The sequence below is a fragment of the Nematostella vectensis genome, chromosome 3 (assembly GCF_932526225.1).
Source record: "Nematostella vectensis chromosome 3, jaNemVect1.1, whole genome shotgun sequence".
NCBI lineage: Eukaryota > Metazoa > Cnidaria > Anthozoa > Actiniaria > Edwardsiidae > Nematostella > Nematostella vectensis.
Window position 1 is genome coordinate 15,629,371 of NC_064036.1, and position 25,300 is coordinate 15,654,670.

The 25,300-nt window shown below is 39.6% G+C and overlaps 2 protein-coding genes across 2 annotated transcripts; both read left to right on the plus strand.

The window, feature by feature from the left end:
* Positions 1-761: 761 nt before the first annotated feature.
* Positions 762-7,193, plus strand: LOC5522136 (blastula protease 10). Its single transcript, XM_048725243.1, has 12 exons — positions 762-888; positions 1,544-1,693; positions 2,176-2,302; positions 2,751-2,842; positions 3,026-3,109; positions 3,498-3,640; positions 3,999-4,071; positions 4,554-4,595; positions 5,165-5,296; positions 5,665-5,761; positions 6,814-6,955; positions 7,025-7,193. The coding sequence occupies exons 1-12, from the start codon at positions 831-833 to the stop codon at positions 7,100-7,102; spliced, it is 1,218 nt and encodes a 405-aa protein (XP_048581200.1). The 5' UTR covers positions 762-830; the 3' UTR covers positions 7,103-7,193.
* Positions 7,194-8,917: 1,724 nt separating this feature from the next.
* On the plus strand, positions 8,918-21,349 carry LOC5522147 (astacin). The gene is made up of 12 exons (XM_001641962.3): positions 8,918-9,090; positions 10,283-10,432; positions 10,939-11,065; positions 11,387-11,478; positions 11,660-11,743; positions 12,765-12,910; positions 14,664-14,736; positions 18,532-18,570; positions 20,034-20,165; positions 20,544-20,640; positions 20,958-21,099; positions 21,173-21,349. Exons 1-12 carry the CDS (start codon positions 9,033-9,035, stop codon positions 21,248-21,250), a joined length of 1,218 nt encoding a protein of 405 aa, XP_001642012.3. The 5' UTR covers positions 8,918-9,032; the 3' UTR covers positions 21,251-21,349.
* The last annotated feature ends 3,951 nt before the right edge of the window (positions 21,350-25,300 follow it).

The following is a 25,300-nucleotide window of genomic DNA, read 5'->3' on the forward strand; positions in this document are numbered from 1 at the left end:
CTTAGCAGGCCTCAAAATATTTGGGGGGGGGGGGGCACGATACAGAAACCATAAAAAAATATTTCGGGGCACAGCCACGCCCCTACTGGTCATTTCCTTGTAATTTTTGAAAATATTGGGGGGGGGGGGCACGTGCCCGTAGTGCCCCACCCCTTGCTACGGCCCTGTTATAGCTAGTGTTAATAGCTAGCCTTATAGTTAGTGTGGAATCTCTTGCCTTTAAGTCAGTATTATAGCTAGTCTCAAAGTCAGTGTTAATAGCTTGTCTTATAGTCTGTGTTAATCGCTACCGGTTTTGTGCGCGCCTCCGCTTCTAGTCGCAATTATTCCTGACTCCCAATTCTTGATTTCGTTTCTGCTGATGTACATCAGAAAGGCTTTTCGGTAGGACGAGCGGTAAATTAAGTTAACTACTCTACTCGCGTATGTTGTCAGTTGTTGTTGTTGTGGCCCTTCGAAATCCTCGCTTTGATACTTTTCTGATGCGCGATAATTTGTGAAAACTGGCAATTATAAAAAAAATAAGAAAGTGCCCTTGTAAAGTATAAGCAATCACCACTATACATGATCAAACTTCCTTCTCATTCTTGTGTACACAGACTTAATGATGGTTTTACAACATATTCAACATTGAATTAATTCTTGCATGTTAATAATAAAGGGATCTTTAACATCAAGGCTTGCCGGCGAATCATCGAATTATGTCAACAAAACCGTCACGCACATTGGACAAACATACCTGTACAGCTGGGCCTGGCGTGCCGACAAGAAAGACCCCATAAAAGCGGCCCCCTTGCTTGGGTCTAATCAATCAGCCATCGCCATCAGTCATGGAGAGACTCTTGATTCTACTCATTCTAAGCGCCGCGGCGTTCGCTTCTGTCGAAGGTAACGTTTTATATTCCTGATATTTTAATAAGAACGTAATTCCCCCAGAATTTTCATTAATGCAGAAACCTGCCAGTTCTAGAGCTATTATACCAAAAACGTTTTTGGGCCAGAAAATTTGAGAACGTGTAAAAAAAGACATTTTAGCTGGAAATCAGAAATTGCCGAGTCATAAAATGTACGTTTTTTGATGTAAGTAGCTGGTGGCCGAGTGGGCCTCGGGCCAGGCCCCTCCTATTTTCAGATGGCTTAGAAATTACAAGAAATGTAAGGAAATCCACGGTAACAATGAATTCGCCCCCCCCCCCCCTTTTCTTGAAACACTTACTTCGGCCCCCGCTTTATGGAACTGCAGGATCTGCCCCTGAGTAAAAAATCGCACTTCTCGTCAATACATTTGTTATAAAGGGGCCCAACCACGTCGCCAGTTTACGCTCCCGCACAATACCGGGTCGCACAAAGCATCCATTGCTATCGGCTAATTCAAGCGCCTGAAACATTTTAAACCAAATTTCGTCAAGTATCAATTTTGAGTATCAAGTATACTTGCAATAGACCGTTATTTTTAAAAAAATGTAAGCAATAAGAAAAGCAGTGACTAAAGAAAATTCTTTAAGACCACAACTCGTAAAGTAATGAAACTCCTACTCCTCAGAAAACCGAGGAATTGAAGAAGAAGAAGAATTGTTTGAAGGCGATATAAAGCTTACAGAGGAACAGATGAACGAACTTAACTCACGAGCGGCGATGAAGACAAGGAAATGGCCGGGGGGCGTGGTACCGTACGAGCTGGATTCTTCCCTTTGTAAGTTACATGCAGTTTTAAGTATTTAAATACTTTTTTTAAGAGTAATCAGAGGAATTTTGCATTTATCCTATTTGTGAGTTATGTCTCTGATTTCCTAATGCTAGTCTGATTTGGTTACCATGGATACCACGTCAACTTTCCACCTTAAAACTTCCAGCCTCTTGGTAATAAACTCCCTGTTATTTCAGTGTTTCGATACTCTGCTTACTGTTCACTTCAAGTAATAAGTTCCTTCATTTTAACCCTCAACATATTGAACAATTTTTTTATTTTTTTCTGTTTTGGTTAAGGTAAGGTACTCTTTTTTTTCCTCAACGAAAATAACTTTTTCAGGCTCTATTACAAACCATTCTGCATTATTTTGGGTATTTTTAAGTCATACTTAAAGGAATCTTTTGCCAGTTTCATTGGAAATAGTACATTGGGAAACCAGCATTTCAAATACTTATTTTACCTCACCAATGCCTTATTTCTTTTAGCGGGTGAATCTCGTGCCGTCAACGCCATCAACGCTGCCATCGCCGAGTACGCTAAGCTAACTTGCATTAAGCTCAGACCCAAGAAAGCCGGCGATAATGCGTACCTCTCAATCTTCAAGGGAAGCGGGTGAGTACCCTTTTATACACAAGGAGGAAAGGGATGGAAAAAGGCTTATTATACACCCGTTTGCAGTCACTCGTGCAACCACCCTTTCGTTTATGAGTCACAACTGTTTTTGGTGGACGTCAATCACGACTTTTGAATTCTTGTATGTACAGCTTTAGATCGATCACAACCAAAACAACATCAAAGTGGATCGCTTCTGTCACCAATAAAATACAGATTAACACAAAGCTAGCAATTCGAAAGATTTTGCGTTGATGTTGATTAAGTGCGTATTTATCTTTTTTGTGCTTTTTCTTGACTCCTGGTGCTTTTCGGCGCTCTCTCTCGGCCACCGTAACTCCGAAATGGCTTCTGTCACGAAAAACCAGTAGCGGCTGGGAAACGTGCACCATTCGCATCCGCCAGAAACAGTTATAATTGACATTTACTACTTTCCTTATTTTTCCAGATGCTGGTCATTCCTGGGACGAATAGGACGTAAACAGCAGCTTTCTCTCGCCGGTGGCTGCTGGTACAAGGGAATTGTCATCCACGAGATCGGTAATTTCACGCTGTATTCTCCCTTAAAGCTCGACAAACAATCAACAAATCAAACAAAAAAGTCCTATCACCAACCTTTGTTTTGAGATGACAGTCGCCCAAAGGTTTCCAACACTTTTTGCTATTCCGTTACAGTCCATGGTATAGACGTTTCAACACGCCTTTTTTCTATTTTATTTTCAGCTCACGCTCTAGGCTTTTTCCACGAGCAGTCTAGACCAGACAGAGATCAGTACGTCAAAATCATGTTCGAGAATATTAAATCTGGTAAGTCAGAGCTGTATCAGGTCTCGAAATATTGGGAGGGGGGGGGGGGGGGGGGGTGGCACAATACAGGAAAAAAAACCGTGGTACGGCCACACCCAATTCCTTTTGATTTTTTAAATTATAGGTGAGCACGTGCCCCGAGTGCTTATACCTCTTCTACGGCCCTATTGCTTTGGGGTTAGTAGTGTAGTGGTTTGCAGTTATTTTCGGACAATATGTATAAAAAAGGGCTATTCAACTTTAAACAACAACCGATTTCATGTTTGTCTTATGCGGTGACCGTTATGAATATATTTGGAGATCACCAGCCAAATACGCGAATGAAATTCTCGTTGTCACATTTTCTATTATTATCCTACAATAACCTTTTTCAATTCCATTGTCTCAGGAAGGGAAGGAAACTTCCGAAAGAATTCTGCTTCCTCCGTCACCACCCACAACACCCCATACGATTACGGCAGCGTGATGCATTATAGTGGAAGAGCCTTCACCAAGAACGGAAAACCAACCATTGTACCTCTGAAATCGGGGGTGGGTAGAACCATAGTCAAAAGAGACGAGCTCTTTCTATTAACTATGGTAGAACTTTTGCCCTCCCGTCATGAATTGCCCAGATAAAGGCTTTGGTAGGAAGTCGAACCATTTGGCATAAGGGTATTGGAGATTTTAGACACTTTATATTATTTGAAACCCACGCATTTGTTTAGACGTGTTTGAGGAAATGCAGGATGGTATTAAAGAGGGGGGGGGGGTAGTTAAGAATAAGAATATCCGTTAAAAAATATAGCTATTGTAATTACAATAAGAATATCAACGCTTTAGCGAAAAATGCTTATCGAAGTTTTATTGATCTTAAAATTGGGATGACTATTCGTTATCTTTACTGCAGGTTTACATTGGTCAGAGAGGTGGTCTGAGTCCACTCGATGTAAAGCAAGTTAACATTCACTACAATTGTGGAGGTAGTTTGTATTCACATCCGTTCAACCCATTCGTGGGGCTGTAGTGCAGGTGGCGTATATCAAGCTGTTCCACTCCACCCCCTCGTCCTCTAATTTTTTTTTTTCAATAAAGAATCACAAAGCATACACTGAAAGCAATAACCATAGCCATCGCTAATTGTGGTGACAAAGAGCAAGGGCAATGTTCTAAACCTACTTTCATGGCTGTTAAATTTGATGATCGTATTTACTTGTCCAATTATCTCAGTAGTTTGTTACCCATCTCCACAAAAAAACCCCAAAAATTTAAATGATGCAATGTCCTTTAAAGCATTAATAACATATCCGATGATTTTTAACGAAAAACGCGAAAAATATTTCAAAATTGTGAAAGCAGTGTGTCTTTATCTTTGGTATAGCCTATAGCGTACTGTGGTATTTACACTACACTACAACAAGCTTTACGTTTCAAATTAAGCTTTTTTTCTTTTTTTCCCTTTCAGGCATATCCCCTTCTCCTGTCACAAAACCTCCACCGCAGTCAGGTTTGTAGAAATTAGATGGAATTTATTTCGGGATAAAAGGACGTTAAACAAGGACCTTTAGTATGCGCGTGCCTGCCCCGTGTCGAGGACAGGGATGACTACGGTTATACCGCAGGAACTCATTTTAGCAGAAGGTCCCGTCTCTCAACATGATGCATATAAATATGCACATGGGGGAAGTGAAAGACGCTGGCCCGTTGTACCATTTTCTACTCCTTAGGTCTGTTCAACAAAATGTGTAAATCGTATACAGTACCATATAGTAGCGCAGATATTTTTTGAAGGGATATCATCAATAACGCTTCAAACCACCTGATTTACTTCAGACACCCTGCTCAACGCAGGTTATAATATATTTTAAGTTAGGTGAATAAGCACTGAGGTAAATACCAGAGACAACAAAACCAAGAGGCTCCTTGCTCTTAATGCAGCAAGCATGAGTTTTAAAACAGGGCAAAACTCGTTACGCCAATAGCTAGACCTTCTCTTCTTTCTTTGATAAAACAAATAATTTAAAGCCTTACGCAATCGTCAGATCTTATCCAAATCTCCATCCTATTATCCAACAGGCTTCAACTGCAACTTTGACAGCAATATGTGCAGTTTCGTCAATATGGGCTCCGACAAATTCGACTGGACTCGACGAAGTGGAGGCACACCGTCATGGGGGACCGGGCCGAGCTCGGGCCATGGAGGAAAAGGTGGGTTGTATTATTGAACATTTTATTAACACCGCTTTACGAACATGCACCTCTAATGGTTGAACCCCAAAAATCAGGGGGAGTCAACCGCGTGCAAAGTGTTTGCGCAGTGCGCGCGTGAACCCCCTTTGGCGCCAAAAAGTGGGTCACTGTAAAATACAAAAATGTAGGAAGAGAACCACCAGATAGCCTATATCAGCTGCTGTGTATCGGACATGGTGGTCTGCGTCGACAAGTGAATATGAATAAGAACTTTAAAAAAAGAAAAGTTGACAACAAAAAATATTTGTTGTTTTTTTATTCGACCTGCCTTCTTCTTTTATTGAAAATGCAAGAGTTTTGTGTACATTAAAACTGCCTTTTCCCAGGCTCCTACATGTACATCGAGGCATCTTCACCCAGAAAACAAAACGACAATGCAAAGATGATGGCAAGCATTACCTTTGACGGCAACACTTGCGTCAGGTGAAAAGCTATAATCATTTGTTTTCGTGGCTGTTAGAGTCATCCAAATGTAAGAAAGTGTATTACAGAAAATTAAGATCAAGCAATAGGCCTGGCACCGGAAGGATATCGAGCAAAAGCATTTTTCAGTAGTGCTTTATAACATGGGACTTTGTGTCTTAAAAAATCTCGCGATTTGCCAAATGCGCAAATTATTTCAGGTTTTGTCTGTTGCATAAAATAATTAACTTTGTGTTTTATAACATGGTACTTCGTGTCTTAAAAAATATCGCGATTTGCCGAATGGCCAAATAATTTCAGTTTTGGTCTATGCATAAAATATTTAACTTGTGCTTTAGAACTTCATTTCACAAATTTGAAGAGAATTTTCAAATAACTGGGTTCTATACGAATGACCTGTGAGCTCCCTACAAGGACTAAAAACTAAACAGAACTTCAGGGTAGGCCGAGGAAAAGAAGCCTGAGCGATACGGGATCAAAGGCTGAACTGGTTGAGTGCTCGCTCGAGCTTTATTCAGTGTTCAGTGTTCAGTATAAATCACGGCGTTTGACTTTGTTTATAACTTAGGCGGCTCATCGCTTTAATGCTAATAATATCTAACGTTTTTGACAATTATTTACAGCATTCCATAATATATTAGGCAACGACTCACAATGGGTCGCAATGCTGAACTTTTTACTTTGTCTTATCAACAATGCTATCACTGAGCTTTATGGATTATAATTTTGATTTAATATTTATATTTACTTATATATCTCAATTTAAGCTCAGGATTTCGCAATTACGTTTCTAGTCTATTCGCAAAGCATGCTGGTCTATGTAGAAAAAAAACCTCACTTTTTGTCAAAAAAGTGCAATGTGCAATGTTTTAAGCGATAATCAAATAGTGCTTTGTCGTGACACTTAAAGTGACTTCTCGTGACGCAAATAGTTCAAAGTCGTGACCAAAAGGTGAGATGTTGTTCACGAAAACCTTGAGTGGCCCTCATGGGCTTCCGTATTACACCTAATCTCCTCAGCTTAATAACCCCTTAAACTTTATTTCTCCTAGTTTCTACTACCACATGTACGGTAAGCATGTTGGCAAGCTGGTGGTCAGTGTCGGAACCAAGACTTACTTGACACTTGCTGGTAGCCAGGGAAACGCGTGGAAGCAAGCGAGCTTCAAACTCTCGGCCAAGGGAAATTTTCCTGTAAGATGACTTGTTGATCTTTACTACCTATCGCAATTCAGGTATTTATTATATTTCCTTATTTTACAGGTCGTGTTTGAAGGCGTCGTCGGGAAAGCCTGGCAGGGGGATATTGCAATCGATGACGTATCGGTCAAAAAGTGCTAGACACCTTGTAAGGCCTCAAGCGGTTGAGTTCCTGATAATGTTATATCTACGCTTCCACTGATAATACAATAAATAAAGTTGTTTAATCATTGTTGCCTCAAAAATTTTGTTACAAAGTAAACACACTCTCCCTCCCTCCAAAACCTTCACTTCTACTTAGCGTGCACACTGTTTTTTGTTTTGTTTTTTAGTGACGGGCCGGAGGTAAGGAGTGCGATGGTTCAAAGTCCATGCAGTGTTGCGTGATTCCGACTCCCTCCCACCCCACATCCCTTTCTCCCCCCTCGTCCTTCTCTTACACATCCAATCAAACGTAGCCCATCCGATACACAAATTTTCTCAAATTACTAGATACATTTAGGCACTGCCTAAAGCGGAGCCCCACACTTATTGTTCTTAGAAGTACAACAATTGTGGGTTAGATATCCAAGAGCTGTTTTATAATTTCTGAAACTACCACAAGTGTGATAGATAGATAGTATATTTCAAAATTATTGCATTGCGCAGTTTACATCGAGTAAAAATTAACACAAAAAGTTTTTAATCATATTTACGTCTGAGCCTCGGCATGTTCTCAGCATGTTCTTAAAATTTGGGAAAATCTTAGGCTGGACGTTCTTATAAAAAGGTTCTTAAAAAAAGAGTGTATGGCGGAAAGAAAAGGTCACCAGAAAAAAAAAAAGAAATCAGAAAGATAATGCTCAAATCTAGCCCAAGAAAAAACACGTTTTTTGTGCTTAGACTTTTCTGTGGATCCAGCGGCTAAGCCAGAATTTTTAACAGAAGGGGGCCCAAAAGGGACTTTCAAGGCATTTTCTCCTGTATTTTAGATGTCTCATACATGTACTGTATTTTTGGCTGCTAAAAGGAGGCGCCCGGGCCCTCTAGGCCACCCCCCTGGCTACGCCCCTGGGATCATTTGATGGGTCGTTGACTGTTTTATACTGATAGACGTCTTGAAAAAAGCGGAAAGCCTTTCACCTCCAACTGCATTCGGCATGGCCGATTTCCAACATCAAGATAAGTAAACCTTCAAGGATTTGTGCCCTTGAGTATTCAACTTTGTGAACCAAAAGTTAAACCAAACCGATATAACACAAGCAGTCCAGGCTCTCTATTTGTGCCTAAACATATATAACACTAAACTAATGCGTGAGTGCAGGCGTTGACAGAAGAGTGTTAAATACAATGGTGTAAATTAGGGTATATCTTAATATAAAGAAAAAAATAACACGGAAACTACCGTTTCACCCCTAATGATGAGTGAGCAACCACGGAACAGGCTTGTAGGGATGAAACGGTGTAGTTTGCGTGTTTTTTCTATACTACAAGATTTTAATACTAAACTACATTTTTCTTTTCAGCATTTTTCAACTTTTTTGTTTTGTACAATGTTTACGGTAAGATCAATAGGCACAGATAAAAAGCTTGTGTTACCTGTGGCTATAATAACCCTAAATCATCAGAAAGGCTTTTCGGTATAGTACTAGAGGGTAATTATGTCAACTTCTCTACTGCAGTCTGTTGCCAGTGGTTGTTAAGGGCTTAAGGGCTAACTTTAATACTTTTCGGGTGCACGAAGAATTGTAAAAAAATAGGCGATCGAAAAATAAGAAAAGTCCCTTAAAAAAGTATAAGCAATTACCACTATACATGACCAAACATCCTTTTCATGATTAAGTACACAGACTTAATGATGGTTTTGCAACATATTCAACATTGAATAGAGTCTTATTTAATCACTGACAACAAGTAATAAAGAAATCTTTAACATCAAGGCTTGTCGGCGAATCATCCAATCATGTCAACAAAACCGTCACGCACATTGGACAAACATACCTGTACAGCTGGGCCTGGCGTGCCGACAAGAAAGACCCCATAAAAGCGGCCCCCTTGCTTGGGTCTAATCATTCAGCCATCGCCATCAGTCATGGAGAGACTCGTGATTCTACTTATTCTAAGCGCCGCGGCGTTCGCTTCTGTCGAAGGTAACGTTTTATATTCCTGATATTTTAATAGAACCGTGTTCCAGGCTAGAATTTCCATTAATGCAGAATCCTGCCAAGAATATACCACCGCCTTGGAAAAGCATGGTTATTCATGTCCAGCACTGAATGAAACTAAAAGCAACATTCAAATTGTGTTTTTCTTTAGAGAACTCTATCAAAAGTTTTTTTGGTCAGTAAAATTGAGAAAGGACATTTTTAGCTGGAAATCAGACACATAGCACAGTCGTAAAATAGACGTTTTCATGTAACAGGAAGGGGGGAGGGGGTCGGACTGGATGTTCCGCTCTAATGAAGGAAATTTAAGCGAGCATGGTCGAGTTACAAAAGAGAAAATGTTCCGCTATTATCGGTAAACAACCTCCCCCTCCCCCCCCTTCCCTGCTCAAGTCCTGACTACGAGCCTGTGAAAGTAGTACATCGCACTCTTTGTTAATACGTATTATATAAATAAAGCCCAACCAAGTAACAAGTAACTGAAATAATATTTAAATTATCTTAAACCAAGAGAGCATAAGATAAGAGAGGGACGCTTTGGTATTACCCGCCCGCCATGTCGATTCCGAATCTGGCTATTTTTAGTAACCACCACCCCACCCCACTGCGCGTGACAATTTGCTCCTTTTATTTTGTCCTACTCCCCCGCGGGTTGCGTGTTTTTTTTTTTTTTTTTTTTTTTTTTTTTTTTTTTTTGCGAACTCGATAGAAATGAGAAGAGATCATGTAAAATAACTCGGAAAAAGAAAACAAATTTAACTTAAATAAGCAAGATTGGCAAATATACTCACAGAAAGCTAAATCCCTGAATAGTTTGACTGTTTTGTTTGTCTGAGCAGCGATGTCAAGTCAAGAAGAAAAAAAAACACCGACGAGCGATAAAACGGCTGTGATCAAGAGAGCATAACATAGCTTATGCTCTCTTGCTTAAACTAAATATTGTCGAACATCGGACTTCTTTAGTAAATGTTTATTTTGAAGTATTCTTGCAAATAGACCGTTACTAAATGGGTTTCAATTTGAACGGATTTTGAAAACAATTACCAGCGGGAGGCCTTTTTGCGAGTACTCTTGCAAAAGACCGTTATCATTTTTAAATGTAAACAATAAGAAAAATAGTGCCTGATGAAGATTCTTTAAGACCACAACTCGTAATGAATTTCTACTCCTCTACCAGAAAACCGCGGAATTAGAGAAGAAGAAAAATTCTTTGAAGGCGACATGAAACTGACAGAGGAACAGATAAACGAACTAAAATCAGGGGCAGCAATGAAGACGAGGAAATGGCCGGGAGGCGTGGTACCGTACGAGCTGGATTCTTCCCTTTGTAAGTTACATGCAGTTTTAAGTAGTAAAATACTTCTTTAAAAAATAATCAGAAAAAATGTTTTCTTTTGTATCGAAATTTTGTACTTTTCCTATTTGTGAATTTTTGTTCTGATTTTCTGATACTGATTTGGTTACCATGGAGACCACGTCAAATTTCCACCTTAAAGACTCCCATCCTCTCAGTAAATAAAACTCCCTGTTAGCCCAGCTGCTCAATACTCTGCTGAATCGAAGTTTGCTCACTTCAAGTGAAAAGCTCCTTTATTTTAACCCTCAACATATTGGACTATTTTTTAAATGTTTTTCGGTAATTTTTTATTGTTTTATTATTATTTTATGCAATCTTTTGGCTATTCTTTTAATCATACTTAAAGGAATCTTTTCCAGTTTCAATGGAAATAGTACAATGAAGAACCAGCATTTCAAATACGTACTATACCTGACTATATGCACTATTTCTTTTAGCGGGTGATTCCCTGACTATAAATGCACTATTTCTTTTAGCGGGTGATTCTCAGGCCGTCAACGCTATCAACGGTGCCATCGTCGATTACGCTAAGCTAACTTGCATTACGCTCAGGCCCAAGAAGGCCAACGAGACATCATACCTCTCAATCTTCAAGGGCAGCGGGTGAGTACAATATTTTACACAAAGAGGAAAAAAGGCTTATTATTAACATTAAGAGGCAAGGCTTATTTAACATTATTGATAACGAGGCTTATTACCAACATTACTGTTGACGAGGCTAATTTAACATTGTGATAACGTGGTGACGAAGAGTTACTGCATTATCTTCCCTTATTTCTATTTTTATTTTTCCTTATATTTTTATTAGCTTTTTAAACTGTTGTAAAAGGTGAACCATTCGCGACCGCCAGAAACGCCCGTGTACCCTCTATAGTAAGTCGCATAAGTTGTAACTGGCATTTACTAGTTTTTTTATTTTTCCAGATGCTGGTCATACTTGGGACAAACAGGACGTAAACAGGAGCTGTCGCTTGGTCGTGGCTGCTGGTATAAGGGAGTTGTTATCCACGCGATCGGTAATTTCACGCTGTCTCCCTTTCTTACAGCTCGACAAACAACCGAAAAATTTGACAAAAAGCCCTATGAACAATTTAGGCAAGCAATGGTTAAGCAATTTTTGGTTTGAGAGGACAGAGTCGTCCAAAGGTTTTCAACGCTTTATACATGTTTCGCGCACTTTTTGCTTTTCCATTTCAGCTCACGCTCTAGGTTTCTTTCACGAGCATAACAGACCAGACAGAGATCGTTACGTCAAAATCATATTCCCGAACATTGAACCTGGTAAGTCAGAGTTGTAGCAGGTCTCGAATTATTTTGGGGGGGAGGCATACCCCCCCCCCTATTAAGGGAGTCGGAGGTATGACCCCCACCCCTCCGGAATTTCCAACACCCTGAAAAATAAATAAATACAGTAACTGTTAAGGAAAAAGGACCTTTTACCCCACCCCCCTCCCTTCTGGAAATTCCTGGGCGTTTGAACCCCCACCCCCCAACCCCGGAATTTCCAATCCCCTCAATTAGGAGTATGTATATTTTCTGGAAATACACAATAAGCTTATTACATAACATTTTATTAGACTTGGCTGCAAAGGCTCCGAGGCTGATTCTGTTTGACGGTTCAGTTGAAGACAGACTGAAACTTACATTGAAATGGGTCTGTCTCGCTAATGTCACGTACGAGACTGTGATGTTAGATAGCGTTTTTACAGCCTTTACATCTCGCTTGGTTTTCCCCTTTGTATTCTTGTTTTCAAGACTTTCTACATAGTCCTCTACAGTGTCATTGAGAGTAGCAAATCTATTGTCTTCCGTTTTGAAAGCTTTGTATTTAATTTTCACAGTATAATTTCATTCTCTTGTTCATTCTCCTGTTCAATGCTCAAAAACAAAAAGAAACATACAAAGCTACCCGTCTTCCCGCGTTGGGATTGAAGCCGTTCAAGTGCAGTGAAAAAATATTGTTCGTCCAATCAGAACTACCGCGAACGAATTTTCTTCACGGTGAAAAAACATCGTTCACACCTCTTATTGGCTGAGACCAGTGAACGAACGAAAGTTTACTGAATATGTCTTTAGTGAGTATTCTCAGTATGTATATAATAACAACAAAATATTGAATATTTGGAGGAGCACGTGCTTTCTCTTCTACAGCCCTGGTGCTTTGGGGTTATTTTCTTACATTTGTCAAAGGTATTTTGGACAAATTGTAACACTTGCCAAACATGCGAATTAAATTCTACGTGACGTTTGTTTACGTTTTCTATTTCTATCCTACAAAGAACTTTTGATTTTATTGTTACAGGAAGGGAAGTTTACTTTAGAAAGAACTCTGCTTCCTCCTTCACCACTCACAACATCCCATACGATTACAGCAGCGTAATGCACTATGGTGTAGGCGCCTACAGCAGGATGATGAGTCAGCCAACCATTGTACCTCTGATATCGGGGGTGGGTAGAACCATAGTCAATAGAGAGAGAACCTCTATATTAAAGGCCCATAAGCAACCATGCCTACATCAGATCGAGGCTCTATTTTAGCGCTGCGCTAAAATAGAAAGTCTAAAAATTGTTTCAAACTTTTAAGAAACCTCTCAAAAAATTTAAATAATTATTACTTTATCGTTTTACAACAATACCTGGAAAATAATTCTAAGATTTATTTTATGCTGACATTTATGCGATGTCATATGAAAGCGGTTTTACCTCCTCGAGCCGAAGGTCACGGGAAATTGAAGTATGTAAAAAGGTTCGTGAAACTTATATTAATCATTCACTGACGTCCAAGAACAATACAGAATTCCTTTTGCATTTTTGAGCATATTTAACACAAGATAAGAACAAACTTACCATTAGTCCTTCACTTTTTTTTGCGTTCGTGCCGAGGCCAGTATCTTGCCTATAGGGAATCTTGCACCCGTGATAACAATCAACAACGACTACAAAGGAACTTGGGTTTAGTTTCCCTGGATCTCAAAGTTTTTTTAGACTCTGAGCCACTCATTCACATATAAAGGGAAAGAAAATAGCAGGTTCGATTCAAAGGTGAGCCTCGATGCAACCCTGAAAATGCAAGAGGAACAAACAAAATGTAAAAGTTTTGCCGTGAGTCGAATTTGCAAATCATACTAATGAAATATATACTTCCTATGTGTTCGGCATATATTCTCCTCGACTTCTCGCTTCATGGTTATTAACCTAGAGTTTTAATTACAGGTTAATAGTACTTATCGGTGATAAAACAAAGAATAGTTTCGAGTTTTAGTGATCGTGTGGAATAAACCAACATCTTTCCCGATAAGATCAATCTTTCTTTGTCAATGATCCTTATCCTGAAGCACGCATTGCTTGGTCGTTTCTTCGTTACGTTATGTTCTTGTCTTCCTAAATACTGTGGAAATAGTGGCTGAAAAGCTTTCTTCCCCGGCGAAAACAAAATAAAAAAACAAGCACCTCGAGTGTCGGTAGTGAATAATTATGCGTATTATAGTCCTCCAATCAAATCGCTCGCAAAACAATGGCGCTATTTCAAAACAACAACAATCGCTTTGGTTCCCAATGGGGCTTTAACTATGGTAGACTTGCAATAAAACAACTTTTTGCACTCCCGTCACGAATTGCTGAAGTCGAACAATTTGGCAGAAGGATATATTTAGATTGCGAACTAATATCATAACCATAATATCATAACCATATCAAGAAAATTTAGCCAAAACTTGTCGTTTTTCCAGACGCGGTCACTTCCATATAAAGAAACTAATATATTCCTTATTTGGAAAACCTGCATGATTCTTGTCATTTTTAGGGCTGCCGTACCGCAGGTGCTTCGCAAACTTTATGAATTGTATTCAAAAGAGAAAAACATTGACCGTGACCATCTTTAGTCAATGGAGAAAGCCTCTGAAAAGCAACTAAAATTGCTCGGTACCAGACCCCTAAAACGACAACGTTTTCTTCATATGCTTTTTTGAGACGCATTTGTTTGGACGTGTAAGAGGAAATGCAGGATGATGAGAGACGGGGTTGGGAAGGAGAGTTATAATAAGAATATCCGTTAACCTTTTTTTTGCTAGCTGGTTAATAACATTAAACGATTCGGTAAATTGGCAATAAGGACATCAATGCCTCAACGAAAAATACGATGGTTTTGTCGGAGTTTTATTTATCTTAGAGTTGTGAAGACTGTGCGTTATCTTTACTTCAGGTTTCCATTGGTCAGAGACGTGGTCTGAGTATGCTCGACGTAGCAAAAGTTAAAATTCACTACAATTGTAAAGGTAATCTGCTTATTCACGTCCCTATAACCTATGCTCGTGGCCATGGCAAATCCAGCCCTCCCTTCTCCCTTCCATTTATTAAGGCTTCTTCAATAAAGAATCCCAAAGTTAATACTGATAGCCATATAGCCATAACCATAGCCATTGCTCATTGTGATAACGCAGAGCAAGGTCATTGCTCTAAATCATGCCAGGCCCGTCCCAGAGGGGTGCAAAGGGTGCGTTTGCAGCCCCCCCCCCCCCCCCCCCACATCGGCGGAAAGTCCACTTCCAGTTAGCAATATACGTGTATTTTGTAGACAAAACTAGAAAGCAAAAGCGGATTAAATGAAAAAGGCATTCTAAATCACACTAGTATGTCAAAAATCTTAAATTTAAATTTCCTGTGGAGATGGCATAAATAAATCCCTCTCTGTTCTTTCAGGGGTGGTGAGAAAAAAATTAGGTACATTTTTTCGGATTTCGCACCCTCCTAAGAAAAATCCTGGGTACGGGCATGCATGCTTTTACTTTCATGGCTGTTTGTTACCCATCTCCACAAAATACAAATATCAAAAATTAAATGATGCAATGCCCTTTGCAATCGATCTAGTTTTATCCTTGATAGCGCCTATTGCAATCGATCTAGTTTATATCCTTGATAGAACCTATTGCAATCGATCTAGTTTATATCCTTGATAGAACCCATTGCAATCGATCTAGTTTATATCCTTGATAGAGCCTATTGCAATCGATCTAGTTTATATCCTTGATAGAGCCTATTGTAATCGATCTAGTTTATATCCTTGATAGAACCTATTGCAATCGATCTAGTTTATATCCTTGATAGAACCTATTGCAATCGATCTAGTTTATATCCTTGATAGAACCCATTGCAATCGATCTAGTTTATATCCTTGATAGAGCCTATTGCAATCGATCTAGTTTATATCCTTGATAGAGCCTATTGTAATCGATCTAGTTTATATCCTTGATAGAACCTATTGCAATCGATCTAGTTTATATCCTTGCAATCGATCTAGTTTATATCCTTGATAGAGCCTATTGCAATCGATCTAGTTTATATCATTGATAGAACCTATTGCAATCGATCTAGTTTATATCCTTGATACAGCCCATTGCAATCGATCTAGTTTATATCCTTGATAGAGCCTATTACAATCGATCTAGTTTATATCCTTGATAGAACCTATTGCAATCGATCTAGCTTATACCCTTGATAGAGCCTATTGCAATTGATCTTATTTATATCCTTGATACAGCCTATTGCAATCGATCTAGTTTATATCCTTGATAGAGCCTATTGCAATCGATCTAGTTTATATCCTTGATGGAGCCTATTGCAATCGATCTAGTTTTTATCCTTGATAGAACCTATTGCAATCGACCTAGTTTATATCCTTGATAGAACCTATTGCAATCGATCTAGTTTATATCCTTGATAGAGCCTATTGCAATCGATCTAGTTATATCCTTGATAGAGCCTGTTGCAATCGATCTAGTTTATATCCTTGATACAGCCTATTGCAATCGATCTAGTTTATATCCTTGATAGAGCCTATTGCAATCGATCTAGTTTTTATTCTTGATAGAGGATAGAACCTATTGCAATCGACCTAGTTTATATCCTTGATAGAACCTATTGCAATCGATCTAGTTTATATCCTTGATAGAGCCTGTTGCAATCGATCTAGTTTATATCCTTGATAGAGCCTATTGCAATCGATCTAGTTTTAATCCTTGATAGAGCCTATTACAATCGATCTAGTTTTTATCCTTGATAGAGCCTATTGCAATCGATCTTGTTTTTATTCTTGATAGAATCTATTGCAATCGATCTAGTTTTTATCTTTGATAGAGCCTATTGCAATCAATCTAGTTTATATCCTTGATAGAGCCTATTGCAATCGATCTAGTTTTTATCCTTGATATAGCCTATTGCAATCGATCTAGTTTTTATCCTTAATAGAACCTATTGCAATCGATCTAGTTTATATCCTTGATAGAACATATTGCAATCGATCTAGTTTATATCCTTGATAGAGCCTATTGCAATCGATCTAGTTTTTATCCTTGATAGAGCCATTGCAATCGATCTAGTTTATATCCTTGATAGAGCCTATTGCAATCGATCTAGTTTATATCCTTGATAGAGCCTATTGCAATCGATCTAGTTTATACCCTTGATAGAGCCTTTTGCAATCGATCTAGTTTATATCCTTGATAACTCCTATTGCGATCGATCTAGTTTTTATCCTTGATAGAGCCTATTGCAATCGATCTAGTTTTTATCCTTGATAGAGCCTATTGCAATCGATTTAGTTTATATCCTTGATAGAATCTATTGCGATCGATCTAGTTTATACCCTTGATAGAGCCTATTGCAATCGATCTAGTTTATATCCTTGATAGAGCCTATTGCAATCGATCTAGTTTTTATCCTTGATAGAACCTATTGCAATCGATCTAGTTTATACCCTTGATAGAGCCTATTGCAATCGATCTAGTTTATATCCTTGATAGAACCTATTGCAATCGATCTAGTTTATACCCTTGATAGAGCCTATTGCAATCGATCTAGTTTTTATCCTTGATAGAACCTATTGCAATCGATCTAGTTTTTATCCTTGATAGAGCCATTGCAATCGATCTAGTTTATATCCTTGATAGAGCCTATTGCAATCGATCCAGTTTATATCCTTGATAGAGCCTATTGTAATCGATCTAGTTTATACCCTTGATAGAGCCTATTGCAATCGATCTAGTTTATATCCTTGATAGAGCCTATTGCAATCGGTCTAGTTTATACCCTTGATAGAGCGTATTGCAATCGATCTAGTTTATATCCTTGATAGAGCCTATTGCAATCGATCTAGTTTATATCCTTGATAGAGCCTATTGCAACCGATCTAGTTTATACTCTTGATAGTGCCTATTTCTTACTATTATATGAACACCCACTACAACTAACTTAAGGTAATATCTCGTTGCTACGAAACTCGGTTGCTACGAAATGGAAAAGCGCTACATTCGGTTAAATAGATTAAAATTGCCGCGCGTCTTCCAACTTCGTTCCGTGGCCCAGTGGTTAGCACCTTTGACTCGTAAGCAAGCGCTCCGGATTCAATCCCCGGTCGAGACCCTTTTTTTATTTTTATTTTCTTCGAAACTTCAGTTCTAATTTTCTTTGTTCTTTTTTTCCAAGAGATTAAAATAAACATTCGATATTTTGCAATTTTTATATGTTTTTTTGAGAATAATGGATGGCGAAAAAACAAGATGGCGGCCATTTCCAAGTTGATTTTGAACATTTTATAACAATTGTGAATTTTTTTCACTCAAACCATTGATATTACCATTCCTAACAACATAGCGCATGAGAATTTTGATTTTTGAAGAAATGAAAAAGTTATTACCAAATATGTGGTTTTCGAAGGACATAAATATTCGCCATTTCTCGCGGTATCATAATTTTGCAAATCCGATGCGTGAAGTTTTAGCAAATAGTGATGTTAAAATATTTCTGCAAAAAAAAAATTATGTTAGCTTTGAACAGTAGCTTCTCCGACACGTTTTTATGTTCTGGGTCACGTGACCATGCGAGGGGTCAGATGACGTCATCACTTGTGTCATTTATGTCTAAAACACTTATGTTGAAATTTCCAAGAGATTTGACATAAAACAGAAGCTTTAATAAAACAAACAAATTTCCCTAGCAACGGACTCAAAAGATAGTACCATAGGCCCTTAAGCTTCAAATTGTTTCAAAGTGTTTTTTTTTTCTTTCCCTTTCAGAAACATCCCCTCCTCCAGTCACAAAACCTCCGCAGTCAGGTTTGTAGAAATCAGGTGGATTTTTCTTTTCGAGGACGGGTGACAACAGGCACTCCTTTAAGCCGAAGGTCCCGTCTCTCATCATGGAAGCGTATGATCATGTATTGTGGGAGTTGAAAGAACAATTCGGACGCTGACCCGTGATACCATTTATAGAGACAGTGCTTGAGCTCAAACCCACACTCGTGATTGTAAACTGCGTACTTAGGCCCGTAGCCAATGGGAATCCGGGGGGTTCGGACGAACCCTCCCACCCAGCTCGAAGGTCCGCTCAGAGCAAACAAAAAAATAAGCTTTGGCTGAATATACCGTATACCTTTTAGAATAGTTATCTCTATTATTATTGCCATATGTTAAAAAAAACACCCTATTAATAACATTTTAAATACAAGATTGAATTTATTTGAAGTTTTGATTGCCTTATATATAAGGCGAGGAGAGGGGTATACCGGAAATTTGGTCCGCTGAAATGAAAAAACGAACCACCCCGCTCAAAATCATGGCTACGGGCCTGGTACAGCAGTCTGTATCTATCGTATTTGCTTATGTCTTGCGAATATTAAACATGTAATGAACATAGAATGAACCGTGAGAAACTGTTTGAGGTTGAGGCTACAGTCGAACAGATACTAAAAATAAGTGTTAATGATGTGCTCGCATCCCCGAAAGTTTGATTTTGTCGGACACACACTCCTCCTTCTTATTGGATGACTTCGGCACGGCTCATAGAGATTACTAGTTCACGTGGGCAAACTTGCGCAATGTATCGAAAACAGCTCTCGGATGAACTGCTTATTAGGTGTTTTAACAAAATGGTTAAATGGTCGTAGTGTTAGTATAATAGTAGCGCGGATTTTACAACATGGAGGGATATCATCAAATACGCTCCAAATCACCTGTATAACTACAACGACACTGCCCAACGCAGCTTATAACATAACTATTAATTAGGTGCACTAATTAAGCACTAATTAAGCATTAATTAAGCACTGAGGATAATACCAGAGGCAACAAAAAGAAGGGATTGCCTGCTCTTACTGTCGAAACCGTTGTATCGCGACCCGCGTTTTCAAAACACGATTTGTTTTGGTTTTCTGTTCCGTCAGTACCATTCTGAGCCAATCAGAGTCTCGCTTTGGGCACTTCCCTGGCTATCCTCTTGACGAAAACCAGACAATGTCGCGATAGAAAGCCAGGCAACTGCACTAGGCGAGAGATGGCAAGAATCTGATTGGCTTAAAATAATTTGACTGGCGGAACAGAAAATCCAAAAAGACAAAAACAAACCGTGTTTTGAAAACGCGGGTCGCGATACAACGTTTTCGACAGTAATACAGCGAACAAGTAGCTTGAACTTCCCTTCTTCCTTTGCTAAAACAAATATGCAAATATTTTAAAGCCTTACGCTGCAGATCTTATTCAATCTCCAATCTTATCCAAATATCCATCCTATTATCAAACAGACTTCAACTGCAACTTTGACAGCAATATGTGCAGTTTTGTCAATATGGGCTCCGACAAATTCGACTGGACTCGACGTAGTGGAGGTACACCGTCACAGGGGACCGGGCCGAGCTCGGGCCATGGAGGAAAAGGTGGGTTGTATTATTGAACATTTTACCAACACCGCCTTAAGAACATGCACCTCTAATGGTTGAACCCCAAAAGTAAGGGGGAAATCAGAGGGAGTCAACAGCGTGCACAAAGAGTGGGCAGAGCCTGTGCGCACCCATCTTGGTTAACAAGTGGGTCATTTTAAAGCCAAACTGTAGGAAGAAAACAACCGGACAGCCTCTATCTGCTGGTGTGCGTCGGACCTTGTGGTCTGCGTCGACAGTTAAATATAAATAAAAGAAAAAGTCAACAACAACGCAGATTTTTTGTCTTTAAATTCGGCAGGCCATTATACCTGCCTTCTTCATATAGTGATTATGGAAGCATGTTTTGTGTACATTAAAACTGCCTTTTCCCAGGCTCCTACATGTACATCGAGGCATCCTCACCCAGAAAACAAAACGACAATGCAATGATGGGCGGCTATTTTACATTTGACGGCAACACTTGCGTCAGGTGAAAAGCTATACATTATATTTATTGTGGCGAGATATATTTTGCGTGTTTTTTTTTTTTTTTTTTTTTTTGGGGGGGGGGGGGGGTTAATGTAAGCAATAAAGAATAAAAAAGCTAAACCCGGATATCCCAATGTAAGAAAGTGTATTACAGAAAATTAGGATCAAGCAATAGCCTGACAATTCAAAGCTCAAACCTTGTTTTTCTGAAGCAGATCGGATGACTCTACGACTACACCACAAAGTGTGGCCTTTGATTCGTATTTGTTTTACCTAACCTCCTTAGCTTAATAGCCCACAAAACTTTATTTCTCCTAGTTTCTATTACCACATGTACGGTAAGCATGTTGGCGAGCTGGTGGTCAGTGTAGGAACCAAGACTTATTTGACACTTGCTGGTAGCCAGGGAAACGCGTGGAAGCAAGCGAGCTTCAAATTCTCGGCCAAGAGAAATTTTCCTGTAAGATGACTCGTTGATCTTTTCTACCTATCGCAATTCAGGTATTTATTATTATTATTTTTTTTTTTTACAGCTCGTGTTTGAAGGCGTCGTCGGAAAAGGCTGGCAGGGGGATATTGCAATCGATGACGTATCGGTCAAAAAGTGCTAGACACCGTGTAAGGCCTCAAGCTTCCTAATGGTGGTCGATTTACTGATAATATTATATATACGCTTCCACTTATAATACAATAAATACAGTTGTGTCATCGCCGTTGCCTCAAAGGTTTTGCACACTGGTTTTCATATAAGCCGCATACGGCTTATATTTTGACTGATTGTCTTCTTCGTGGGTATCCTTGGTTTTCAAGCAATGGTGAAGATACGGATAAAAAATTCCAAATATCATTTGAAAAAATAGGACGATATTGAGCACAATTACAATTATAGGGCTGAGTGGTACATCAGACGCGAAAAGCTGACGTGATAGATAGAAGCGAAGGGACTATGTATCACGGTTTGCCACTTCATACTCAAATCTAACAGAGCGTCCTAAAAGGGTAAAACGGGAACCGGGATTCGCCTCATCTTGGGCTGGGAAAACGGGATTACGGTTACCGGGAAAACGGGATTACGGTTACCGGGAAAACGGGATTACGGTTACCGGGAAAACGGGATTACGGTTACCGGGAAAACGGGATTACGGTTACCGGGAAAACGGGATTACGGTTACCAGGAAAACGGGATTACGGTTACCGGGAAAACGGGATTACGGTTACCGGGAAAACGGGATTACGGTTACCGGGAAAACGGGATTACGGTTACCGGGAAAACGGGATTACGGTTACCGGGAAAACGGGATTACGGTTACCGGGAACGGGATTTTTTTACCGGGAACGGGAATCAACATGTTTCAACGGGAACGGGATTTTTCAAATCTCGTCTTGATTATGCTGAAAACGTTGTAAATCTATATAATTTTTCGCATTTTAAAGAGCTTTTTAATACCATCAAACTTCAAACCTTGCTGCTCAGCGGACGACACCTCTACCCCCTCCCCTGTATATATACAGCCACTGGGATTCTGCGAGAATAACGGGCGGGAAACGGGATTTGGACCCCCCCCTTTCAGGACCCTACTAAAAATATGACTGAATATGCCTGACATCACGTTAAAGCAGATAGCTCACAAATAATTCCTGAGTCCGCCAAAAGAATTTGCACCGAATTTGCCGGTATTTACGCTGCCACCCGACGAAATATAAACACGTCCGTCTGCCGTGATAACGCCTTTCACAAGTCAAAAACAATGTGCGAAATCTCTCCCAACATGGCCGACTTATGGCCTAAAATAGCCATTTATTTAAGACCCATGAAGCAGTGCGGGCATTGACCTGCTAGGTAGCTCTCATCTGCGAATATTCGGTAATGCTTTTCTTTAAAACATCGGATTTCCTGTGGCGCGTGAAGGACGAGTAGCACTGGATCGGCTTGCACGTGGCCCCGTTGACACAGACCCCATCTTACTTCCCCCCAGATCCCCCCCCCCCCCACACACACACACAGCTGACCTCATCTTAGTCGTTATGCTTACCAAAACAGGAATTTTAAACAGATGTGCAGTCGCTTTCGCTTAAAAATGATGAAAAAACGTCGAACACGATAGAAGTATTTGTGAACGCCTAACTTGATTGATCTTGTTTGCCTTTTATGCAAAAGGATAGAATCGTATTTTTCTTTAAATTATTCCTATAAGACTCCTTTCGTTTACATGGAATTTGAATGGTTTTGATGTGATCAGATTGAATGATGCCTTATTTCACTGATGTGATTAAGTCATTGCTGGAACAGAATTTTGTGCGCATTGTGGTCAAATAAACAGTTATGCAATAGTTGTTGGAGTTAAATGTCTTCAAATGTCTTTAGTATAATCTTGGGAATCTTTTTGTTGGATCTAATTGTGTGAAGAAGCCATTGCAAATAGAGAATTCTAACACGCACCTTCTAGCGCATTGTGGTTAAATAAACAGTTATGCAAATAGTTGTTGGAGTTACTGTCTTGAGAAATGTGTTGGTATATCTTTGTAATCTTTTTGTTGGATCTACCAGTGTGAAGAAGCCATTGCATAGCATTCTAACACGCACATCCTTGCGCACTGTGGTAAAGTAAACAGTTATGCAACATTTTCTATGGTCGTTTTCGCACTCATATAGTCACTATAAAAAGGGTTTCACTCGCGCTTAAAGCTCACATAGTTGACCTCGTCATCATGGACAGACTCGTGCTTCTTCTCTTTCTAAGCGCTGTGGCGTATGCCTCCGTCCAAGGCTAGTGCCAATCTTATGCAGTAATCAATTTCTTATACCTGCTTAATCTTTACAATTGTTTTTATTCTTCAAAAAGAAGATGAATTGTTTGGAGAAGCTATGAAACTCACTAAGGATCAGATAAACGAACTTTACTCAGGCGTGGTGCCTCATACGTCTATTCCTTCCCTCTGTAAGTAATGACTCTGTTGACTTAAACAAAATAGACAAGAGCGCTATTACTACAACTATATAAATAACGCCGCCTTGTCAAATTTTTGGGTCTAAACTAAATCTAATAGTATCTTAATTATAAAAATTATCATATATTATCATGATATCTTTTTGACCGTACGAATTTTCGTCCCATCTTCGTACTTTGTATCCTATTTAAAGTTCTCGAGCGCCACACCCATACTAGTTTTTATTATTTTCTTACATCACAAGACCTTCTGACAGATTTTCAATTTGGTTTCTGGTGGTTCCGTTCATGCGAACTGGCCACTATAAATCTTTCTGATTCCATTCTAAAGAATATGGATAATGGACTTCTAAGTGGTATGCTCCTGATTGACCTTAAGAAGGCTTTTGATTTGGTTGATCACAATACCCTCCTATTGAAGCTTGGTTTGTATGGGTGCGATGAACTAACACTCAAATGGTTTAAGTCTTACCTTTCTGGACGCACTCAGAAAACGTGCTTCAAAGGAGTTTTATCGAATGCACTACCCATTAATGTGGGAGTTCCTCAAGGCAGTATTCTCGGTCCTTTGTTTTTCCTTCTATTCAGGCAAGGACGCCATCCCTGGAGCATGGCCCTTTGGCAGGTACGCTATTTTGCCCATATCAATCAGATTACATTATAAGGCCTTGAAAAAAGAAGACACAAAAACTCTAAGGATTCGCATGCGGGCCTGCACCAGCCCTTAGCCCCAGCCCCTCCACCCCTGGCATTTTTCACTTTATTTGCATACCATATCTATGCTTTCGAGCATTAAAAATGTAAATGACTTTTGTCGGCATAACTTTAAGTTAAATCTAATAGATTTAGATATGTCTGAAGGCCTCATTTTTTTTTTCAGATTGCGTTGAAATCCTCTGGGAACTTCATCTGTGGTGGCTCCCTCATTTCTACTAAATGGATAGTTACCGCTGCCCACTGTGTTGTACGCACAATTTAAAGAAACTTAAGTTTCATCTGATTCCTCTTTTGGGTGATTGCCGATTTATGCAGTGATGTTTGTTCGGGTTAGAGTGACGTTCGGGTCATTGATCACATGGAAAATCTTTATCGTTTATTTTTTGCACTGATGTTCGTTCGGGTCAGAGTGAGGTTCGGGTCATTGATCACATGGAAAATCTTTATCGTTTATTTTTTGCAGTAATGTTCGTTCGGGTCAGAGTGACGTTCGGGTCATTGATCACATGGAAAATCTTTATCGTTTATTTTTTGCAGTGATGTTCTTTCGGGTCAGTGACGTTCGGGTCATTGGTCACATGAGAATTGTATCACCCTCCCTGCCATTCATTATACTTCCTTATTCTACTTTGTATAAGGGTGGGGCAAGATCAAGCACCCAGGCTCCTCGCATCCAATCCTTCAGCAAGCCATGATTCCGTCTATAGGTGATGTCAAGTGCAAACAGAAGGCCCAGCAGGCTGGATGTGAGTACATATCATGTCGGTTTACGAACAAATTCTGCCTCAAACCAATGTTTGCTTGTATCGATACAATAATATTTACTTAAGTCAAATGTGACAATTTTTCAGTTGGCATCCAAATCACCGACAGTATGCTTTGTGCGGGCGTCGATAATACCATCCTTAGTGGTTGCCATGGTGACAGTGGTGGTCCGTACGTGTTCGTACAGCCAGACGGTCGCTACGTACTTCAGGGTGACGTCTGCTGAGGCTC